The 17,776-nt window shown below is 45.6% G+C and overlaps 2 protein-coding genes across 3 annotated transcripts; one reads left to right on the forward strand and one right to left on the reverse strand.

The window, feature by feature from the left end:
* The first annotated feature begins 185 nt into the window (after positions 1-185).
* Positions 186-2,230, forward strand: npm3 (nucleophosmin/nucleoplasmin, 3). The gene is made up of 5 exons (XM_037466511.2): positions 186-378; positions 570-655; positions 862-981; positions 1,071-1,164; positions 1,478-2,230. Exons 1-5 carry the CDS (start codon positions 306-308, stop codon positions 1,579-1,581), a joined length of 477 nt encoding a protein of 158 aa, XP_037322408.1. The 5' UTR covers positions 186-305; the 3' UTR covers positions 1,582-2,230.
* Positions 2,231-8,121: 5,891 nt separating this feature from the next.
* On the reverse strand, positions 8,122-17,399 carry LOC119214511 (E3 ubiquitin-protein ligase TRIM8-like). Of its 2 annotated transcripts, none has more exons than XM_062566676.1 (7): positions 16,786-17,399; positions 15,922-16,518; positions 11,012-11,107; positions 10,215-10,448; positions 10,011-10,042; positions 9,510-9,625; positions 8,122-9,402 (listed from the first exon to the last, which is right to left on the reverse strand). In XM_062566676.1, the coding sequence occupies exons 2-7, from the start codon at positions 16,489-16,491 to the stop codon at positions 8,741-8,743; spliced, it is 1,710 nt and encodes a 569-aa protein (XP_062422660.1). In that variant the 5' UTR covers positions 16,492-16,518; positions 16,786-17,399; the 3' UTR covers positions 8,122-8,740. The 2 variants fall into 2 exon arrangements, with proteins under 2 accessions (XP_062422660.1, XP_037322209.2); XM_037466312.2 differs by having other exon boundaries at positions 17,051-17,398.
* Between the last annotated feature and the right edge of the window lie 377 nt (positions 17,400-17,776).

Consider the following 17,776-nt stretch of genomic DNA (forward strand, 5'->3'; position numbering starts at 1 on the left):
AATACAACTTATGGTTCCTTCGACTGCCCCACTTTATTTGAATAGATATTGAATATAGAAGTACTGTGTATCATTTGTCTACTAAACTAATTGTATTTATATTCATCAAGTTTTATTTTTGTTATATTGGATTAGTCTAATAAATATTGATCGGTCTGGACGAGTAAAAAAAAACTTCCCCGAACAACAGGCGCACAGTGATGACGCGTTCGGCATGCTAGTAGTTTGCGACGCACTTGTTATTTTCGTGGAGTGTTCTCTGGCTGTAACGTTAACGGTAAATCCACATTTTGTGCTTCGTCAACATGTCTTTCAAAGACGACTCATCCTCGGAAGTCGGACTATCGGGTGAATCGAAGTTGGAGAGCTTCCTTTTCAGTAAGAACCATTTAATGCGGTTTAATCAGCTCACGGGGCGCACACGTGGGACTCCTCTGCGATGTCCCCACGGCGTGCCACCAGCTTTGATACTGCTACAATTGAGTTACTTCAGCCAGTGAATTACGCGGCATGCGTTACCGAAAAACTAAACTGCTCTTAAAAACAATCTGGTTTCCATGTGTCTCCAGGCTGCGAGCTGTCGCCTAAAGTACCTTTCTACACTTTCCAAGGAGACGAAGAGGAGGACCTGGAGCACTTCCTTGAACTCAGAACAGTATGTGAAACCCACACAGATTTTATATTTGTCAAATTCACTAGATGCAAAAGACTTTCATTCCACTAATTTGAAGCAGGGGGTTACATTGACGTGTGCTTCCAAGGCTGCCAAGCAATATTTTTGTCTTTTAATCAACTAAGATTTACTTTGACGTGGCTGCCAATCGTTAAAATGTGTTGAATTGTTTCCCCAACTGTTGACAGGTTTGTCTGGGAGAGGGTGCCAAGGAGGAGACGAATGTGGTGGAGGTAACGTCCATGAACCACCAAGGGAAGACCATTTCGGTGCCCATCGCCAACCTTCACCTGAGCTGCCTGCCCATGGTACCGCACGGGGATTCCCCTCTAAATGCAGCTTAATGTGCCTCATGTGGTGAGGAGATGTCGCTCAACGTTTGCCTTCTATTTCTCAGGTGAGTCTGGGAGAGTTTGAGCTGAAAGCCCCGGTGACCATCCGGCTCAAGGCTGGAACGGGACCAGTTACGGTCAGCGGGTTGCACCTCATAGGTAACACTCCTATTCTTCTTTTTTAACTGAGAATAGTTAAGTAATGAGAATGAGAAAAAGCGTTTCAAAACTGGTCGGTGATGTTCTCTATTTAACATTTCCAAAAGAGAACCTTATTTATCAATTATTAATTTTAGACATGTTTTAACTACCGAGCTATATGAGTCATGATAATAACCTGCAGCTGAATTGATGATGGAATATCTTTATGGTTGCAGCTGCAGCCAAACACTCATTTTTGTATTGTGTTAAAGCCACACCTCATAGTTGCATATTATCACTAAAACAGTGATTTGACTTTTTTCTTGTGCAGCCTCACAGGTTGAAGACTCCGACCTGTCTGATGAGGACGAGGATGATGATGACGAGGAAGAGATCAGCCCCATTAAACCAGCAAAGAAGAAGCAGAAGCAGTAGGCGTGGAGGTCACTGAAAGTCTTTTGGAATGGGCCCCATTCACTCGCTGAGATGTTTTTAAGAAAATAACAGTTATTTTGTACAGGACTGATGCTTTTTTACAAAGCTACTACTTCTCCCAGCCAAGTAAATGCTCAGTGTGGTGTAAGCTGAGCAGGTGGTTGGAGGAAGTGACATCACAACCTCTCCTTTTCACCAGTCAGTTTGTCAGCGGTGTGTTTAACTGCGGTTTGGAGATTCACTTGTAGAATAATTGTTTTTTGCTATTAAATGCTACCCAGTGTTTTTTACTGTATATGGTACAGTCACCACTATCATGGTGGAAAAGGTGTTTTACCACTAGTGGATTCTGTTATTGTTTGATGCTGTAAGTTGTAAAAGCAAAATCTTTGTAAGCGTGTGTACTTGTCAAACAGGAAACTAATTGTGATTCCAACTGAGAGTCGTCTGGTTGCACAGATGACTGGCACACGTCCAATTCATTAAATGTTCTCCGTGCACAAGACTATCTCCATTCTAATTGTGTTTAGTTATAACAATACTGTTTGTCAATGTTACATTAATTCATGTGAATCTTTTGTATTGTAGTGTCAAGCAAACATTTGATTTGACCTCCCATTTGAAATCTTGAATAAAAAGGTAATCTTAATTTCATGCAGTAGTTCAGTCACTATTTAAACACCCACAATGTTTTTATTTTAGTGATGAAGCAGTAAACCAGCATTGTGCTATGTTTACCAATGCCTTTTATTTAAAAAGGTATTAAATCCCATTTTCACATGATTAAATGGTTAAACCATCAAATGACCTCCATAACAGAACAAGTTAGAAAAAACCTTTACACCAATTTTCAGAATATTGTTTTCTTGTAGGATTATGTTTCTTGCCATTAGGGGTGGGGGGGGGTGTTCCTTCTCAGAAAGCACTGCTTCTAATCAAGCTTAACTTAAATATATATTTGCTACATTACGATCACATCTGCACAAACATCCTTTTGTGTACACATGATCAGCCGTAAACAGCAAATCGCTGTTGTGGATCTAATAACTGATTCATCTGCAGATGGTCAGAGTCATAAGAGCCCCTGATTGAAGTAGACAGACAAAGGACTTATCTTCATCCCGGGATGCAATGGAGCTCCTTAATTCTGATTGGATACAGCCGCAGAGCTAGGAAATGCCCGGGACATCCTCATCACATATACTCTTTCCTTATCTGGAAGATGACTGCAAACGGCCAAAAAACATCAGTCCAGTCGCCAGTTGTGTCCATCCGTCAGCTGCTATTATGTAACTTCTGTGGGAAGAGTGAGCTGTAACACCAAACGCAACCTTAGCCGATAACTTAAAACACCTGGTATGCTTGAGTAACCAGAGAGATGAGCTTTGTGTCAAAACTATGCAGCTGGTCCAAGAAGCTTAAGGATCATCACAAACATTCCTAATGAAAACATCTGGAGATACGTGGTTTTCACTTGAACTTATAGGTCTGTGTAAAATCTGCTGGTAACTAAAGCTTTCAGACATTGTAGTTGACTAAAAAGCCCAATATTTGCCTTTAAGATGTGGTCCGGTGGATATAGTTGCATAAAATGTAATTGCTTGTTAATGAAGGAGAGGTTCAAGTCACACCCTGAGCACCAGATGTTCATGAGACAAGTTTTGTCCAGGCGCTGCCATGGTAACGTGAGAAAGGACCACCTGCGCCATACCCTTAATGGCAGCTTTCAGTTAACCGGATTTAGGGGAGGCACAAGAGACAGGGTCGGGATGCTATCATCAGAGGAAGCTTAAACAAATATATGACTTTGCATTGTCATGGTGTCGTGCTTAATACTCTCTCTCTCTCTCTCTCTCTCTCTCTCTCTCTCTCTCTCTCTCTCTCGTAAGCCTCAAAATGGAAAGATAGCCAATCAATGTGTGACAATATTCCAACTATTTAAAGTCACCTTGACTTGAAGCAGGTGGTGCCGCCGCTTATTTTCTGACTCATAAACCACATCCAACTCAATGTGGGAGTTCTGTGACCCTTTACCCCATTTTTATTGGATATAACGTTTTTATAGCCCTGTGTGATGCGTTAAGTCCTTAACCTTCCGCCTAGAGGTGAAAGCTGCGTGCTGAGCAGTGCGGTTTACATGCATTTTGTGCTGAAAGAAATGCCACAGAAAAATGAGGGATCATTTCATTACAAAATCACAGGCATCACTGATGTCAGTTCATAGAGCCTGAGAGGGGTAGCAGTTTGGGCTTTTCATTTTTTGTTTAAACATACACGTTGTCTGTAGGTTTTCTGTATTATATGCTCTAGTCTAGTAAATAGTAATAACAAAATACGAATTAGGATCTATAAAATGAAACATCCTATTTGTACTTCCATAACAGCAAGGACATGAGCTTTTTACACCTCGAAATGAGCAGAAATGTCATAATCCTCCAAACAGCTTGTGACGCATGTTTAGTTGTCCATCAGCCATGTGGTGACAACATCATGTTTACCACATCATTTTTAAGCGTGCACAAATAAGAGTAGGTATCGGGGAATAAGATGACCTCATTCATTTATAGACATGATGTTGTGGTACTCATTTTTATGATGAGCATTTGTACTCCCCACTGTACTTGATTGTCCTTTGTTTGTATTAATATCAGTATTCCATACACGCTCCACAGATCAGTAGCTCTGAGGCCTCTCTTGAATTACAGAAATGCTGTTGGAATGAGATGAGAAATAAGACAAATTGGCATTGTGGTGGCTGTATACGATAGATACTGGTTCACCCACACCCAGAACATGAAGACACGATGGCACATATCTGATATGTGGCATCATCTGCAATGTCGTGTCTACCTGCAGCTGTCCACCAGTCCTTTGCCCTGGGCCGGGGGGGGGGGGGGCAGAAGAACTATTCAACAGTCCGTGATATTGAAGAAGCTACTCAATGTCTCTCCGAGGAGCGTTAATTAAAAGCCAGGTTCATCGTTAAGCCATGCACAGTAAAGGACTCAAATGGACGTGATTATCGCTTCTCCCAATAACCAATGTGGCCATTTGAGGCTGCACCGCAGGGAAAACCGATGAGTACAAACCATGAACACAAATAAGTCAGATCCGACTCAGTGAGATGTCAGTTTACACTAAAATGTTATTCTTAGTTGTTGGAAAAACTGTGCACGCTCTGTTACGATGATCCGCATCATCTTGTGGTAACTTAAAGGATAAAATATATGTTCGGAGATGTGGAACATGATGGCCTGCATCCAGGATTGATGACCAGCAATTGGTGTTTCCCTTTTAGTATGTTCATCTCCAGCTTTATCTTCCAGTGGCGATGAAGATGACCTTCGAGAAGCCTTGATGCATAACCTGCGTATGCTGTCAACCTCTGTCTCCTACTTGCGAGTATTATTTAATAAATGTCCTGTTTAAGGATTTTACACAGGTGTCGAGTATGATTTTTCTAACGTTTTATCACGTATTATCACGCCCTGGTCTTGTGCATTTCTTCAAGATTGGAAAGCCATTTCAAGTAAGTGGGAATTACACTAATCCTTAATGCGCGACATTTGCTTCTGTCCGGGTGAAACGTTCATCTTCATCCCCAACTCCCTCAATTAGTTTGAATGTAGTATTCTATCTCAGCACGTTTGCAGTCTGTGACCTTGCAGCTTTGCATATTACCAACCAATATGGTTTTCTGACACCATTGACACTGTTCAGTTTGTCTGCTTCTTCTGTGGCAGACCAAGAAGCACTGTAACTAACAGGCCCCTTTCTGCATGCTTTTTAATAACTCCTGAGTCGCATTCAGGCAAAAGAAAAAACACCCTGGCTGCAAGACCACATCCTGTTTGATTGCGCGTCATCGTTACGTCATCATGTGCAAAGAAAGCAGCACAAACAGGCACACACTATGCAAAGGAATCTCTTCATACTACTACATGTATGGCTTATGAACAATAGTTGACACATTAAGGCAATATATGTATTGCAATAATGTATCTCATAAACTAGAATGTATACTTAAAAGTGCACTGAAAATATCTTATTAGTTTTCAACTTTGATACTTTCACGTGTCGCTAGAGTGTGGCCAAAGTCACTATAGCAACAACTGAAGCGTGCCACTAAATTCTCACTTAATACCTGCACTCAGCTGTTCTCCATACAAGGCGTCTGAAATGCATTCCTGCCATTTTCATATATGCAACAGTTTACCTGCACACGCCCTTCCTGTCATGGCTTATTTTACTCATATGTATTGTTTTTGTTGTTGCCTGGTTCCTTTCAGCTGAAAAGCAACAGAAGACTGGATTTATGTTGGGATGAAATAGAACGATAGATCAAACAACATTGGCCGCAGATTCTTGTCTGTTTTTGCACCGTTTATGCATGTGTGTGTGTGTGTGTGTGTGTTCAAGTGTGCACACTGCTATCCTTTTGGCACCCGTTTCAAAGACCTTATCAGATGAAGGTTAGCAGTGTGCATGTTTGATGAATAGCCTTTCTGAATGCATATGCTGTTTATGTCCCTGTTCCTGTCAGTGCTGCTGGTAGGACTGCTAAGAATCTGTCTGTGTGTGTGTGTGTGTGTGTGTGTGTGTGTTCAGACTAATAGCACTAATGGCCACTCATATATTCCAAATACTATGTATGATACTTCAGGATGCCATATCAGCCACTTCCTACATCCACTGCTGAGCTGACAGTTACAAATGCTGCAAGCTGAGCAAATGCATTGGGACCATGTCAATCATTTTCCAGAGTTAAAGTTACAGAGGAAAACTCCGACCCCAGCTGTTCTATGTATATCAACAGTGGTGTTCAGTACATTCCAGGAGTTATTCAGTGATCAAGTGTTTCCTTGTGAGACCTTTTTCATTTGTACTGAATATTTTCACCTAACCATCTTGTCGCAGGTAGTGTAAGTCCAGCAGAAGATCTAGACACACATTAAAGCGCACAAACAACAGCTGCAAAACAGCTGACGGTTACTCATGCGTTGAAGACACACACACACACACACACACACACACACACACACACAGACACACTACGGGCTCATGTCCTCCTGCAAGCAGGGGCGTGTTGTACTCATACATATACAGCTCAAACACACCTGCCACAACAGAGCACAGCTGTCAGGTCCATCACCCTGAACCGTATGTGTAACCTCACACACACACACAATCAGACCCACTTTTTCACATATATGAGGAAACACACAGTAACTGGCTGATTGGGCTCCGACACCTGGGCACACATTCACTCACACAACAGGGTTTGACTCGCACAAATAAAACACACACTACGCTACAAATGCCTTTTTCAAAGTGTAATGTTTGTGCTATTACAAAGTCTGAATTTAATTAAACAATACTGCTAGGAATACAATTATTTATATGGATTAAATTAATGGTATGGCCTACTGGATGTTTTATTAATAACACACAGAAGGAACGGTGCTCAAGGGGAATGCTAATAGGATTCTCTCTTTCACACACACACACACAGACACACACATTAAATATCAGCTTCATGCCACACTGTAACTAAACCTGAGCTCCTCCTACTCTGCCGCGTGCGTTCACTTGCTAAAGGTGCCCGAGGTCTTAGGAAAGAATGTCAGAAATGTTAGCGTTCGCGCAGAAAAAGGACGTCGGGACGGAAATGGAGAACGTGACGAGAGGGCAGAACATTTCATAAGCCATAAATAAGTGATGTGCCACACTCTGTATTCCCTCCCCTCCCCTCTAACCATTCCTCCCGTTCTCCTCCCCTCCCTCTAAGCCGTCCACCCCGCCCCCTTAGCTCGCTGCATCTATCTCGCCATCTAGCTGGGGGGGGGGGGGAATGATGAAAGGAGTATGAGTGACAGATAAGTAGATGACTATGCTGTCCCAGCCCTCATTAAAACTCTTTGCTTATATCCTCCTCCTCCTCCTACGCCACGTCGGGCCCCGGCAGCAAATGATACCCCGGGAGACGAAGAGTGAGAGAGGTGAGGGGGAGAGGGGGGGGGGGGGGGGGTGTGTGCTCATCGGTTATTGCCGTTTTCTGACCCAACTTGACACACGAGCGCCAATAACGAGACAAAGACGGATGAGACAGAGATTATGCCAGAGACCAGGATGTTGACGAGGAAGTGAACTGTCCTAAATTGACAAATAATGGGCCTTGTGTGGCCTGGTCTGTAACAAATCTTTGTCCAAACCTCCTCCACCGTGTTCTGAGATCCCTCCGAACGCAGCGTATGTTCAACATCTTTTCCCCTCATTTACGAGCTCTGGAGCCTATGAATAGACTGTGGGTGAACCACAGGGTGGGATGCTCCACGGTAACGCCTATTCTCTTCCTCTTTTTAGTTTTTTTACAGGAAGCGCTGACATTTCAACTCCAACACACTGAGTTAAACTGAACTTAACTCTAAACTAATCACACAATGTGACCTCTGGGTCTCTCAGTTTAAGGTCTATGCCATAACCATGGATAAAAGCCCACAAGATTACCAAGAAAACTATTGCTTAGAATACAACAAAAGGTAAAGTAATATGCTTGTTTATTTAAGATTTTCCACAGATTTTGGTTTATTCATTATATAGTATAAAAAGAATACTAAAAAAAAAACCTCACAAGCATTTGAAGTCCAGTGTGTTATCTAAAGCCACACGGACTTTGCAGTGCATGGAGAGGCTCCTTGCATGCTTTCAGCCGCGAACAGGAAATAATAAGAGCATGTTAACAGTCTTTTTAGGCACTGAAGTCTCTGGAGTCTCATGTCAGGACTTGGGATACGAAGGATATGTTATTTATTTTGTTCACTGTCTGAAAGGATTTAAGACGACATTTTTCACATAAGCACTTCCAGTCGAATTGAAACAGCAAATAAATAAAATACAAACCTGTTTTCAAATTACAACGTTACTACGGTTACCCTCTGTTGTTTTCTACTTGCGATTGAAAATTAAACTAATTAAATAACCGGGGCATGGTTTCCCAAAATGAGGTCAAGTAGATAATATAATCATCATGGCGTGTGGGAGCCACATACTGATAACATATCTCTCCAAAATGGAAACAGTAACAAAAAGCAAACCGAGAGATTGATGATAGTCCTGATTTCACAAAAACAGATAAAATGCTGATTCCGTTTTGTCTTTTTCACTTGGTCCCATAATGCTTGGTGGAAGACTGGCCGTACAGCCCGTAGAAGTCGGGGTGCCTGGCTGTCTGTGAGGCCTCCATCATTCCCCTCATGGGAAAATGCTGCAGTGGCTGGCTCGTAGGGAGCGGGGCGTGCGGGGGGGGGAACTCCTGAGAGGTCATGGGGGGGAAGGAGTCCGATGCTGGGTACGGAGGTCGGGCGCGAGCAGCTGGGGCCCGGGAGCAGCAGCAGTTATTCAGAGTGCACATCAGTACTTTCCTCCCTTCGTACATGGCTTGTTGCGAGGCGCCTCCACTGGGGAAATGGGAGGGGGGGAATATGGTCCCTGAGTGGTGGCTGGAGCTCGACCCGAGGCCCACCACGTGATGGGCTGCGGCGCCGAGCAGTCGGCCGTGGCCGGGCCCGCCGTGGGGATTCTGGGAGAGGCCTTCGGAGGAATACATGGATGAGGCGTGATGGTTCTGATCGACCAGGAAGGGCTTTTTGCTCCTGTAGAGCAACGGCGGAGGATCCTGGGAGTTGGAGTTTGTCGTGTTGCTGTCCAGGAAAGCCAAGCCATATTTCCTCTTCTGCGGTCCTGAAGCAGCCCCCGCGTGAGAGCCGGCAGAGCTGCTGTGAGACGGGACGATCTCAAGAATGGGCGCCTCGCTGAAGGGCTCTGAGCGGGGCAGAAGTAATAAAATAATAGTTATTTCTGGTTGATGTTAAATATGTGGAGATACACTTTCCCCTCATCTGCATTTGCTTGACCTCTTTTTTTCTTACCTTCCAGAATTGTTCGCATGTTTTTTTCTCTTGTTGAAAGTTCAGACAGCAAATGATGAGAATTGAGCTGGCCCACTCTGAGTGGAGGGATAGCATTACTCAGGTGTGTGTTTGACCTAAAAAGAAAAGGGACCAGATTCAGCAAAGCGTTTGCACCATTGCCGGAGATGCATCTTGCACCTTGAGGCGTGCGACTTATTCGAAGAATAGAAGCATACTTTGCTTGTTGTATGACGTATATACCTACATACACATAATCCTATGTTCATGTAAGGATTACATGAATAATCCTAACAATAAAAGAAAGTGCATTTGGTTGCATATTCCTTTGTATTTACTAGGGTCATCCCAATTTATACAGCTGTATAAAAATGTTGATGCAAAGCATCACTGGTTTTGTTAAAAAGATGAACAGCGTCGTAGAAGAAATGAAACATCACTACTAAGTTAAATACAATTAGTACCAGTAAAGAGACATGGAATAGGAGGAGCAACGCGTACCTGTCCATTAGCAGCTGATACGGTTTGGTGTTCTGAAAAAGACAATAAGATGCACAGGAGGCCTTAAAACACCTCACTAAAAGCTAAAGGAGCAGAGATGAACACATTCGGAGGCAAAGGGCCTGCTGCAGATACACATATTACAGTGTGTGTGTGTGTGTGTCCATCACATGTTTGTGCGCCTGCACGGACACGTTCATGTACCTTCATGAAGTTGATGCCGTCTGCTCTTTTGAAGAACGTCTGGACGGAGCTCAGGAGTTTCTCTGCTTCCTGGCGCTTCTCGTTGAGCTGCAGGACCTGCTGGGAGTTTTTCCTCACGTACGTGGTGTAGGTGCTCTCCAGCGTCTGCACGGTTTCCGCCTGGTTCGCTTCGAGCAGCGCGTGCATCCTCTGGTACTGGGCTCTGCCTCGCTCTTTCAGTTCAGACACGGCATCCTGTGGAGAAAGGACGGGGACGAGGTGATTTACAGAGATGGTTGTATAGTAAAAAAACAGATCTTAAGTAATCGCTTTTGAATCCACCATCTGCTCACTCTCATCCGTCCCGTACGACTCCACCAAAAGTGTGATATAATATAGGGAAAACTTTTATAAACAATTTTCCCTTTTTATCAATTATTTGCAATGTTTTAGCATGGTACAATACGTAAATAATAAATACCATTCAGCAGGAAACATTTATTACCAAAATATGTCAGACATATAAAGAAACTAAAAGCCCATAATAATAATAATAAATGTGTCAATATGCAGGAATTAATTAAGTAAGTTATTGTAGGTTAGAACATTTCTCTTGCTTACTTCATTTTGTGGAATCTGTGCTTTTTGAAGCGACTTTGACCCCAAAGCACCCGCCATTCAAAGCTTTAATTTTCTTTTCTGTATTTTGCAACAGTGATCAAAAGGTACGGACTGCTTCATTACAGCAGCGTGTGGACAGAATCACAGCGCCAAACCCACACAATGACCAAAAGGCAATGAGGAACGCTGCACTGTACCTTCATCAGCGTCTTGTCCGACTCCAGCTTGTTCAGCTGCTCATCGATGTTCTGAACACGACCATCCAGTCGGCCTTGCTGCCTCATTAGCAGGTTCTGTTGAGACACACCAGAGATGGGTGAGACGGCTGGACCTCTACAGGACACACCAAAAATATAAAATACCAATTTCTTTTTTATTCCTTGTTGCTACTCGGCTCTCTGCTGGGACTTTAGCAAAGCTGCTTGATTTTCATGAGTCACTCAGACAATTTCTTCCACAACATCCCTTATGGGATGGAGGAATTAACACCACATATGTGATTTGTCAATGAGGAAAGCACCAGAAAATCCCATCACAATGCATCTAGGTGTGTCTGGGACCCTTCTACAGCCACTGAAGTCCATTGTTGGGACCCAGCCTGCTTCCTCCATTGACTCGGTTAGAGTGCAAAAAGAGCCAAAGAGCCGGTAAACATAATCCTTCTCCATTCACTGCAGGAGATGGAAATCAATCCACTGTCCCTGACTGACAGCTAACTAGGAACAGGGGAGGGCAGGTACCCTTTTTAATGAACTGCTTCTGCTTGGGGAAAGGCACCGTGGCCAAATAAGAGAAAACCTGCTGTCATGGCAACGAAGCCTTGTGTATGTATTTATATGTGAAAGCTAATGTGTATGTGAGGGAGCAGGAGGAGGCAAAAAAGCAGAGGGGGTGGGGTGTGTGTGTGTGTGTGTGGGGGGGGGGGGGTCTCACTACCCCTCTCTGCCTTCTCATCTCGCCACATGCGTTGCTCCCATTGTTTGCACTGGCCTCTGTGTCAGTGACAGATTGTCATGTCTGTGTGCATAACGCCGGGGTGTGCGCATGAGTGTGCACGGGAGGAGAAGCGCTCCTGGGCTCTGCTCTGCTCGCACATGCCGAGAGCGGACAGAAATAAAGTGAGAAACACATACAAAAGAAGAAAAAAAAAACGGTGAAACCAACGGAGGGGAAGTTTGATTAAAAATAAATAAATAAATAAAAGAGGGCGATAGGGAGAATGAGGACATTCCTGTGGTCTCCGGTGGGTGAGTTTCGGGGGTAGCTAGGTTGTGGTATCACAGCAACAGCCCTCTTCAGCTGCTGACAACACTCATGGAGTCTTATGTACAACAACTGGCTGGCCCTTATACTTTAGCAGATCCCTTCCAACAGGCCATGTAGTTTCTAAAACAACAAAAAAAGATATATATATATATATGGTGAATTTGATCTGGACGACTTTGGACTATATTATACACTAACAAGTTTCATTATTTATTTGTTTTTATTTGTGGGCCCACAGTACAACAACAATTTTGTTGTACTGCAACACAAATGGCTGTCTTGTAAGCGGATGTCTTGAAGTCGTTGTGATTTCCACACTGCGTAACTTACACACTACCAGATCTGCAAACTACGTTGTATGAAGACACACGTGCTGGTTAATGTTCACATAACATGGCTCTACTATTCAGATCATTCACTGTGTTACACTCATTTCTCCAACAGCAACAACTGACAACGCAACTCGAATAAAGGAGAATGGCCACAAGCCAGACGATCAGGTCTAAAGTTGTGGAGTGTTAACTCGACAATGGAGACAGCGAAACACAACAACAAAAAACACAACCATGGCCATCTTTCACTGTAGGAAATTGTAGCCTATTTACACATCTGGGAAACCTGGACCAACATTCCAGTGTTCACTCAACAGATATTGGTCCAATACCAATTCTCTTTTTACCACAGTTTGGGTCTCCATCAACTTCAGCTAAATTCCCCTCAAGGTTCGCTCGTCCCCGACTAAGTGTGAGTGAGTGGTTCTTTTCTCTGTCTAGCAACCTTAAAAATTGAAGAATTAAAAAAAATAATGCATTTAGAATAATACTATAATGTCTATATTGTAAATACAATCCTATCGAGTGTCTAAGTGACACAGCGTACAACTCTGTTAGCCAACCATAAATGCTCGCTAGTCCCTTTAAGTCCACTTTGAAGGACGTCTCGCTGGAAAAATAGAATGCATTTAACTTTATTAAAAAGCAGAAGCACAAGAGGTGGGGACCAGCAAGCCCAACGTCATCAAGGCATATATTGTACAGTTGCTGGGACAACGAGCCTGCCTTTAGGGAACGGTGTGTCATTACATTTTTACTTTGGAGAAATGTAATTGATATCTACCCTTGCCTGCAACTCCACAAACTATTCTTCTCAATCTTTTTTTCTTCTCTGCAACATATAAACCCTGCAGAGTTGTAGACCTCTGAATGCACTTCAGGGGCCTTCTTAAGACGAGTAGTTCCTCATCATGTTTGTGTCACATGTTCTTCCGGCACTACTTTTTCAGCCATTTCCCCAACCGCACATCCAGGTCTGATTAATGCACCAACGATGAGGAGGCAACAAGCCCACACATCAGGTGGTAAGTTAGTGGAGTTCTGAGGTCAAGCCTCAGAAGTCACATGAGTGAACATCTTTTAGCTCGGCTTAGTACCCACCTTTAGCCTCTCAGGTTAAATGCAATTACTTTTGTGCACCGAAAGGGGTGGAGAGTGACATAGATATCATCTTATTGAAAGTGTGTGTGTGTGCGTGCGTTGTTCCTAATCATGCGACATGCAGTCAAGCCACATGCTGAACCTACGCCTTGCCGATACATTCGCTCTCAGCTCAGCGGCCCAAACGTGCCAAACCGCTGGAACTCGCGCGCCGCCTCGCTCTTTGGCTGCGTTTCTTGTCCCGTCCAGTTTTTCACGTACTGCGCGCTCTCCTCCTTTTCCAAAAGCAGCCGACTGGTACGAAAAACCCTCCTCTCGGACGGGTGCATTTATTCTCAGCGGTATGTCATGCCTTTCTTTTCTTTGCCTAAACGGGAAAGAACACTTTGTCGGGTTACTGCCATGGTGCACAGAGCACGTGCTGCTTTACGCTGCACAGGCTCACTCTGCCAAAGGCCTCGCCTGGACGCTCGTGGTCAACAACTGTGTCTTCCTCATTCTGCCGTGTTTTCTCCAATTCCCCTTTTTGTCTTGCTGGAAGTAGCACAAGGGGACGGAGGGGTGGGGGGGGGGCTGCTGTCTTCTTGCTGGTCTCTCGGTGGCACTGTGAAAGCCTACCTCTAATCAAGATTACCAAAAATCCACCAATGATCTCTCTCCTCCTCCCCCCCCCCCCCCCCCCCCCCCACTGTCCTATTTAGGCACCCAGACACCCGCCGGGTTGCCAGGAAGCTCATGTTTAAATGAAGAGCCTCGGGCTCAATGAACAGAGAGCCTCTTTCACAATCAACCGACAGCCATTCCCCACGTCTGATGTCAATGGACTGCCCTCGGCATTCTGGGTAACTGACTCACTCCAGCACGGATTCAAGACATTGCAGCACAAGGGAGAGCTGGTGTGAGCGATGGTTTCCAGCTGAGCGTCCCGAGGAAGAGGAAGGTGAGGCTGCGTGGGAGCGCTGCACCTCGCCCCGACCCCCGGGACACCGTTACCATCGTATCACTCTTCATTTCTGGGCTGAAATCACCATCGAGGCTACAAGAGCCCAAGATATCAACATGGCTATATGGTTTTTTTGTTGTTTATCCCAAAAGCAACAAGAGTGCTGCCAGGGGAATTTTAAAAAGCTTCTTCTTCTTTTTTTTTTAAACCAAAATAGATCCGGGCTCTATCAAGGAGAACAACCTTTTAGTGAGAGACGCCACTTTGGCCTCAAATTACTTGAAGAAATGGGCCGACATACAAGAAGCCTCTTTCGACTATTGCCACATTAACTAGTCTGAGAGTGCACTCTGGGTCAGAAGGCCCGAGCACGGACAACGTGGATCCGAGGGGGAGACAGGAACTCGGAGTCCTGGACGACTCTGTTCACCCGGCACGACATACAGTTGTCAAAAGAACAGAAAGATGTGTGTGTGTGCACATGTGTGTGTGTGCACATGTGTGTGTGTGTGTGTGTGTAGCGAGCAGCTGTGGAAAGGGCTGAACAGACGTCTTTTGTCCCAATTATAGCTCCGGAGCCACAGTTTTTAACCAAATACTTCCAAAGCTGTAGAACCCTGTGAGTCCGAACACCGGGAAAGAAACGCGTGTATAAACTTTTCCCTGATGGGAATAATACAATCACCAAACGCATTAAGGCCGCCACGCCGCAGATGCTGAAACTAAATCGGATTCTCACTTTCCGGCCCTTCGCCGATTGGCAGAACCAGAGTGTACGGGGGGCCGCGTGGTGGTGGTGGTGTTTTTAGACCTCGGCGCTTGCATTGGGACTTGTGTAAAGATGTATGATGTATAGAACCAGAGGAAACCAAGGGACCTGGGCTTGTGCGAGGCACCGCGTTCCCCTTTGCATCCTGAGGTCAACTTCATTATTCACCAGCAGAATTTAGTTTCTCCAAAAAAAACAAAAAAAGGAAGAAGCAGGTTGATTTGTCCGTTCAGTTCCCCCCTGAACAAATCCTGAAACTGATCAGGGAAGCTACAACTACAAGAGGGGGTGAGGGCGGGGTGGGAGGGGGGGGTCATCATTTCCTGTGGATGCAGATTGCATCACAGCACTTACCCGGGGGCACAGGGCGGCTAATGTGAAGGCGTGGCCGCGTGGATTGGGTGGTTTGATCAAGGTTAAAAGCTGTGTGAAACGCGTGTGTACTCATGTCTGTGTGTGTGTGTGTGTGTGTGAGTGTGTGTGTGTGTTGGGGGTGTGTCATCTACCCCGAGGGTCGGCTTTCACCTGTCCAGTCCTTTACGCTTCAGATAAGAATAAAGGCCCCTATAGACCGATGAACAGCTCCAAATCACCTAAGTGCCCCCATCACACGCCAGCCGACCCGTCACCCGACAGGGGTTCGAGTGAACTGGGGCCAAAGGAGGGGGGGGGGACGTGTGGGTGCGATTCATATACCTGCATTTGTATGCGCTGCGTGTCCACGTCGCACACTGTGTGTCTTTGGTTCGTGCAGTGGGAGATGCAGCAGAAGGGACACAGGGCCACCTGCTCCTCCTCGCAGTGGAGCAGCCTGTACTCCTCGTGGCTGGGACAGGTCCAGGCGCTCAGCTCCTCGGCGTCCACCAACAGGTGTCCCGGGGCGGCGCACGGCTGCTGCAGGTGCGTCTGGATGTGGGTCTGGCAGCAGGGCTCCTTGCAGCGCAGGCAGACCTTGCGCACGGGCAGCGGGGGCCCCCGCCTGCAGAGGACGCAGTGCAGCACGGCGGGGGCCTTCTCGGTGTTGAGCGCGTTGAAGCGCTTCACGATGTTGGCGAGCTTGAAGTTCTTCTCCAGGGCGGGCTTCTGCTCGTAGTCGCGGTTGCACTCGGGGCAGCGGACGGCGGCGGCGTCCTTGGCCCAGGCCTCGGAGATGCAGCCCTTGCAGAAGTTGTGCTTGCATGGCAGCTGGACGGGTTCGTCGAAGACGTTCAGGCAGATGGGACACAGGAGCTCCTCTTCGAAGCAGTTTTTCCAACTTTCGTCCATGACTTTCGGCTGGAGGCAGACGAGTGACTGAAAAGAAGCGAAACCGAATATCAAAACACACACACACACACACATGACCTTATTTAAATAAAGCCCACTAGGCTTATTTCTACTGGAAACAAAATGGCACAGAAGGATGGGTCGAGGCGGCCAAATGCGCACGGGTCAGATTAAGACAAGTGTCCGAGGTGGCGCCTCCGCGGTCAAACTTTGACCACACACACACACACACACACATCTCAAACTACCAGTCCCGCGATGACGTACGAGCACCAGAAGACACATTTGACTCACGGTGAATGTTCGTATCGGAGAATGCGCGACAGGACGGAACAAGCCGCGGCGGCTGAAAGCGAGCGACAACTCGCTTCGGAATAACACTGCAAAGGAGGACGAATAAAAATGTCACCGGGCTGCACTGACATTTGATTTTTTCATTTTTTTTAAATTTTTTTTATAAACCCGAACAGAGCTCTTTCCTATCGTTAAAAAAAGCACCACAGCAGGGGAGCGAACCACGTCACGATGTGTTATTATTAGAGAATTAAAGCAACCTTACCAACTATTTATTTCCCATGTCGTCGTCGTCGTCGTCGGCGGCGGACTCCGGTGCGTCTGGATCACCGAGCTTCGCATCAAGCCCGCGGTGAGGTCGAGCTCCTCCGATTCGATTCCAGCTCGTCTCTCTCGCTCTCTGACGTAGCGGCTCGACACGGTGGGGAGAGGGGGGGGGGGTCCCGGTTCCGGTCCTGAACGTATCGTATTCGCCTGGTTTCGGTTTCCCGTTAAAAAGTCTTTGACTAATATCTTACGGTAAAAGTGCGTGCAGACGGTGAGTCGTCGGTAGGGATCTCAGTGCTTCCACACCGACTGCTCCCCGCCTCCCCCGTTCTCCTCCCCCTCCGTCAACGTGACCCGTCACGGAGGGGATGCACGGACAGGGAGGAGCGGAGGGGAGGCAGGCGGAGCGCGGGCGGACACAGCGCCCTCTAGCGGGGGGATTAGGCAATGACATGACAGTTAATATCGATACCAAACATGGTTTATTCGGCTTTGTTCGTTCGGTTTTTGAATAAGGCTGTTATAAAACATGAATAATGTTTTGGTTGCCATGGTATAGCTTTATAAAAGTTAACTGTTAACACAAGCCAATAGAAGTTTACAACCAATCCTTGCTTTTATTAGTGATTAGTTGATAATTAAAGAAAACAATACAATCATAATATGAGGCACCATTAAAAAGTGGCTTACATATTTTTATAAAATGTATTAATCATATAAATTA

This window comes from Pungitius pungitius, chromosome 13, assembly GCF_949316345.1.
Source record: "Pungitius pungitius chromosome 13, fPunPun2.1, whole genome shotgun sequence".
Lineage (NCBI taxonomy): Eukaryota > Metazoa > Chordata > Actinopteri > Perciformes > Gasterosteidae > Pungitius > Pungitius pungitius.

Coding starts and splice junctions, on each gene's coding strand:
- LOC119214511 (XM_062566676.1), bottom strand. CDS start 16,491: ATGGACGAAAGTTGGAAAAACTGCTTCGAAGAGGAGCTCCTGTGTCCC. Junction 10,449..11,011: donor CGGACAAGACGCTGATGAAG/GTACAGTGCAGC, acceptor CTTTCTCCACAG/GATGCCGTGTCTGAACTGAA. Junction 10,043..10,214: donor ACGGCATCAACTTCATGAAG/GTACATGAACGT, acceptor TGTCTTTTTCAG/AACACCAAACCGTATCAGCT.
- npm3 (XM_037466511.2), top strand. CDS start 306: ATGTCTTTCAAAGACGACTCATCCTCGGAAGTCGGACTATCGGGTGAA. Junction 379..569: donor GTTGGAGAGCTTCCTTTTCA/GTAAGAACCATT, acceptor ATGTGTCTCCAG/GCTGCGAGCTGTCGCCTAAA. Junction 982..1,070: donor ACCTGAGCTGCCTGCCCATG/GTACCGCACGGG, acceptor TCTATTTCTCAG/GTGAGTCTGGGAGAGTTTGA.